Raw genomic sequence first — 5,899 nt, forward strand, 5'->3', positions numbered from 1 at the left:
ATGCAAATGTATGTACTGTGTATGCCACCATAAACACAAATCAAAATACTATGTTATGTATGCAGTTACTGCTAAAAGAAACTCCTCCCAAAGTAGGGACTCCTGCAAAAGTAATTTCTTCTTCTCTGTAAGTCTTTATTTCAATATGATTAAACATTTTTCAGTAATGTTCCCTGCTTTGATTAGACATGAAAAAAGTTAGCAAAATCCTCTTGATAGAAGATATAAAATGTACTAAATGCAAACATTAGTGACGGCTTTGGTGACATGCAGTGCCACAGGCAGGCAAGGACTCAAACTGCCCTCTAAGGAGGAGTGCCCTCCAGAGCCTTCGTCCTAGCTCCTGCAGGTCTCTGGTATTGACCTAGCTCCTCATCCCCAATCAAGTTTCAAAATGACTTCTGCTCCAACTTTGTGTTTTGCTTATCTTTTGAAGCACTGGCAGTAATATTTTTAGACCTAGCATATTGTAACTGGGCTTCATTTACCCAACTTTTGTGGGATATTTGCTTTTGCTTAATTATGTCACACAAAGCTTTGGGGCCTAAGATAGATCACATTCAATAATAATAAGTAGCATTTGTTCTTTGTGTAGAGTGCTTTCTCTTGATTATATCACACAATATTATAGCAACACTTCTAATGAGGCAGTCACTATTATTTTCATTTAATAGATGAGGAGATGGAAGTTCAGAGTGGGACAAATTACCCAAAGTAATTTTTAGATAATTTGGTAGAGCCAAAATTTAACTCCTAGAGAGAGCTCAAGAGATGAACTGTTCCACCAGGAGAACAATCTTGATTCTTCTAATAATCTAAGCTTCAATTTCTTCACCTGAAGTGCTCTTGTCAGAGTTAATAAGATAACTCAGCAAAGTACCCAGCACATAGCAAGAACTTTATAAGGTTAACAATACAGTGTTAGTAGTAGCAGCAGTAGTTAACAGTAATAGTAGTGAGTGGAAACTCATACATGTTTTACTGGATTCTCATAGGATGTATTCTGTCCTAAACATGTCTCATTTGTAAGTCATCAAATGAAAAACAAAGACATAAGTAATCCTAACTTAGGATATGCAATTACCTATTAAAACAAAGCACTGGGATTGTCTTCATAAAAAGAAAGAAAACTTAAACAGTTCTTCATGTCTCTTTCTGCCTCAGGCATTTAATGTGATTCCATTCATAGGAAATAAATAATCTCTTTATAGTGATTATGTCCCTGTCTTACAGCTCTCTAGTACCAACTTCAATGTTTTATACAATATTTTGATTTTATAATGTCTTGAATATATATGAGATGTGTGTTCAGAGCAAAGCTTGGGTCCATAAGGAAAACAGGAACTTCCAAATATTTTTCTGTGTGTGTGTGTGTGTGTGTGTGTGTGTGTGTGTGTTTCTGAAATGTAACTGTCAGTTACAAAGGGAGCTGTGGGCTCTTTTGTGGTTGGTCCAGGTCATTTTTGTACCTTTATAGTCCTTAGCACTTAGGATGCAGCCATAGCCATTGAACTCCTCAAACCTCCTGCCTGCCGTCTATTCTAATGTTTTTTGAATAGTTTATTCAATCAGGCTGTTTTCTTAGACTCAGCACCAAGAGATTCCCTTATACTAGTAAAAGACAGCATGGATGTATGTCAAAGGGAGACAAACATTTGCTTTTATAAGGTCAAGAAAGAGTTAAAATGCCTACTTTCTGAGAATCCTTCTAGCACTGTGACATGAACCAAAGCCTTCAAATATGACTGAGTGATGGTATGCTGAGCCCGTCACCTTCTAGCTGGATGACCTGCACCCAGTTAGTTTCCCTTTCTAAGACTCAGTGTTTTTATCTGCAAAATAGGCACGATGCTATCTATCTTTCCTGAAGGCTGTGTAGATTAAATATGTTAGAAGCAAAGCTGTTCAAATGGTGCTACACACATCTGACCCTCAAGAGGCATCCATTCCCTTCTGCGTTGCCCATGTGTCCACCGCACAGGGTGATGACATGAGAAACTCTTCTTGACCAAATAATAACAATAATTAATAATAAGATTAGTAATAGCAGCTAGCAGTTACACAGTTCTCATATGTCAACACTTTGAAATATATTCAACCCTCACATCAATCAGATGAGGCAACTGGGCATAGGGGTTAAATAAATCTCCCAAAGCCATACAGACAGCCAGTGAAAGAGCTGAGGTTAGACCTACACAATCTGGATTCAGGTACTACACTGTTATATATGCTACTGTAGAAATGTTGCTCAAGAAAGATCCCTTGTGCCTAGAACCTGTAAGGAGTAAGAAACAGCAATGGAAAGGTAATGGATATAAGCTTTGTATGGCTTCATTTCTCTTAAATGGACCTTTTTTTCCCAAGCAAATACCCTCCTATTGACATGCAAAGGCCCTGCTGAGGTTTTTTGCCCAATGAAATATGAAAATAATCTAAATGGCCTTGACTTCTCTTTTCTATTTTTAATCCCTAGTATTTCTTACTTTCCACTTCTTGGACTCTCCTTCCCAAATCTGAACCTGTACTTCAGCAAACTGTCCTTGCTTAAGTATTTTTCTTTTGAAGAATTGTTTGGGATCACCTTCCCAGCTTGAACTTTGGCCCTGTCTTTGAGATGGGAGGCTTCTTTGTCCTCTTGACTGCATATATTATTACAGCTGCAGTGAGAAATATGCTGGCTTTCTTCCCTAGTCCCAAAGTACTCAGGTGGATCTTTCAGTTTCAGCCTAATCAGGGATTATTATGCCATAAAAGTTTGACCTTTGACTGGGAGAGTGTCTAGAATTATAAGGGGGGAAAAAACAAAACTTTTTTTTTGAGTGTGAAAACATTTATTACATGATGAGGTTTTGGAAGGAGAGAAGGCTGGATATTACAGTAGGTCCCCAAATGACTGGGAGCACAGGGAAAGGGACTAGCTTGTGGTGTTCATGGCAGGTACTGGATAATGTTGGCAGAAGCTTGTTTGATTGACACTTTCCCCCTACCCCCAAGATGGAGCACCTAGACTTTCTCATCAGCTTTCCCAGGTTTAAGGTCAGGGAGGAGAAGGATGCATCCTAAAAACTTGCAACATTCAAACATCAAAACTGGAATCAGGATCTTTATTATAAGTATTCATGTCAATAACAAGGGAACAACTAAGCACATACAAAATTTCTTTCAAATTTGTCATCACTAGACTGTGATGATACTGGTAAAAGATTCTGAAGAAGATGCAATGGAGAAATAAGGCATAAGTTTTCCTGTAAATGTAGCAGTGATTCTGTACAAGTAAGAGCAGGTCTTCAAATTATAAAATGAAACCTCTCCCAACTCATAGTCCAGAAAAACACCAATCTTTTCTTTTGGAATAGAGAAAGGGCCAAATGTATGAGTCCAGCAGCCATTGCTTGGCGATGGTGATATGAGAGTATTTATGGGGAAGGATTCTTTACACACACCTAAGGAGCATTCACCTGTGACTCCTATGGTTACCACCCAAAAATGCCTGCCAGCATCAAATCCCTCAGAACTCAGGACAGCTGGGTAAGAAATAAGTGTCTGGGGATTAAGAAGACGATCTGGTATCCTATATGTCGCATGTTTTCTATTTATTGAGATAATGAGGTCTGGATGAGCAGTTTCCGGATCCAGCGTCAAATCTGCCTGAAATGTGCAGATCATTTCATGCAGGCCCAAGTAATGTGGGGGGAGAGTGAATATCGCTTTCTTTAATTTATATGAAAAGATGGTCGGGGACTCTATGTTTTCATAGCTGTTGTGGATACTTTCAACACCTGTGAGTAAATCCTCATCTGTCTGCAAACACTTCTCTTCTATTTCACTTAAGAGATTGCTTAGCCTGAACATATGGTATGAAATTTGCCTTCCATTTTCGATTAGTTTTTCTTCAACATTATTCTCTTCTATAAGTAGATCGTTATCAATTTCATTGTACTCTATTTCCAAGGAATACTTAAGATCGTTACATTCATAGTCTAGTTTCTTCCTCCATTTATTCATCTTTCTCTTCACTGCCAAAATATTTGCACCTTGGTGTTTATATACCTTTACAGCAGTTTTAAGGTGTTTAGTGAGGACCCCAATGTACCTTTTGAGCAGCCCTCTCTGACTAGCTGCAGCTTCCTCAATGGGGATCAGGGGCTGATCCTGGGGGTCTAAGGAGCCCTTGCACTGGGGACACAACAGCTCCAGGCTTTTCTCACAGAACAGGGTCAGAACCTCATGGTGCTTCCCACACAGGGGTATTTCTTCCTGCATTTTCCTCTGGCTCCCTGAGGTGGGGATCTGCTTAGTAATCTCAGTCATGTAACATAATTGGGTGTTCCTCTTCAAGCTCCTGTCAGGGCAGTGGTGGAGGCAGACAGGACAGGGAAAGGTGCCCTGTAGACCTTCCCAGCGCTGGTGGATGCAGGAGTGACAGAAGTTGTGCCCACAGGCAATGGTCACTGGGTCTCTCAGGTAATCTAGGCAGATGGGACAGCTGGCTTCTGCTTGGAGCTTGGCCAGGGAAGCAGCAAAGGCCATGGTGCAGTGAAGGTGTCTATCAGAAGAGACTCTCTTCAGTCAGTGTGATCCTCCAGGAGCGAGGAAAAGTGAGAAGCTGAGTCTGCTCAGGCCTCCCTCTTTGTGGAAGTTGGTAGGAGCTTCCAAGAAGAGTTCCAGTGGGCAGCTGACGTCCAGTTTTCCTGTCACCTTCTCCTGTATCTAATGTCAGGTTCCCCAAGTGAAAATCAGCTGTGGACTCTCCTCAAAAACCAAGCACCATGCCAGTCATAAGTGGTTTCTGGAGCCTGCTCCTGTGAGTGAGTCCCTGAAGCGTGTCTCCAAGAAGAGTCTTCGAAGCCAGTCTCCTACCAGTTGAAAATACAAACTCTTTACTTTTACTTCTTCATGGGCCACCCCATACAGACATTTCCTTTGTGTCCTGACATCACAAAAGCAGATGCAAGTACATGGTTAATAAGGTAGAGGAATAATATGCCTGTTGAGACCAGGAGTTTCCTACTGGCTAAGGTGGCTCTTCCAAAACTGAGAGAAAGCTAACTTTGGAAGGAGTTTGGATGTCTCATTCTAAGTCAAAGAGAACAAGTTATCAGTGTGTGCAATCAAGTCAGGCATAATGCCATCCAGTAGACAGTTCTAGTTAATTCAAAAGTAGACATTATCAGTTTGGCTCTCGTTCTGGATAATCTGTCCTACACACTATATTCTCAGGGAGGGGCTGCTAGCAGTCACTGTGTGCTGATTAGCTCCAGTTTCTTTAAATGGACCTTTTCTTGCCATGCACAGACCCTGTTGCCAACAGGTATAGGCCCTGCTGAGGAATTTTGCTCACAAAGGTATAAAATTTTCTAAACAGCCTTTAGTTTTCTTTCTTTTTGTTAACTTGTAGCAGATCTTGCTTTTAATTTGACATGGGAGGACCCATCTCTTATTGAAAAGAACTGAAAAAAAAGCTAAAACTCTGGGGCCCAGAAGAGCTAGGGTGAGATTCAGAGAAAATACCCTATTCCATCGGGAAAAGGTAAATGGGTAAGATACTTGGACAAGTTGAGTAAAGATGAATCCAAGTCCTAAAGACGTGCAGCACCAATAAGTAGTAATTCTGGGGGTTGAAGAGAAACCTGCTGCCCAGGTGAGTCATATTGTCATAGGATGCTGGCTGGTAGGGTTGCCAGATTAAACAAAAATATAGGACGACAATTGAATTTGATTTTCATATGAAAAACAAATTGCATTTCAGTATAACTATCTCCCAAATACAACATGGGACATACTTATTCTTAAAGATATTTGACTTTTATCTTAAATTCAAATTTATCTGATTGCCCTGTGCTTGGACTTTGCTAAAAAATCCATTGGACAGCAGTATTTCCATGTGAAAAATCCTTCC

General features: G+C 40.3%; 1 protein-coding gene across 1 annotated transcript; it reads right to left on the reverse strand.

Moving 5' to 3' along the window:
• Positions 1 to 3,177: 3,177 nt before the first annotated feature.
• On the reverse strand, positions 3,178 to 4,530 carry LOC111826509 (tripartite motif-containing protein 60-like). Its single transcript, XM_023755927.1, has one exon. The coding sequence runs from the start codon at positions 4,528 to 4,530 to the stop codon at positions 3,178 to 3,180; it is 1,353 nt and encodes a 450-aa protein (XP_023611695.1).
• Positions 4,531 to 5,899: the final 1,369 nt, after the last annotated feature.

The sequence above is a fragment of the Myotis lucifugus genome, unplaced genomic scaffold, assembly GCF_000147115.1.
Source record: "Myotis lucifugus unplaced genomic scaffold, Myoluc2.0 scaffold_86, whole genome shotgun sequence".
NCBI classification, from domain to species: Eukaryota; Metazoa; Chordata; class Mammalia; order Chiroptera; family Vespertilionidae; genus Myotis; species Myotis lucifugus.

What these genes read in the sequence shown, in the direction of transcription:
- LOC111826509 (XM_023755927.1), bottom strand. Translation starts at nt 4,530, where the DNA reads ATGGCCTTTGCTGCTTCCCTGGCCAAGCTCCAAGCAGAAGCCAGCTGT.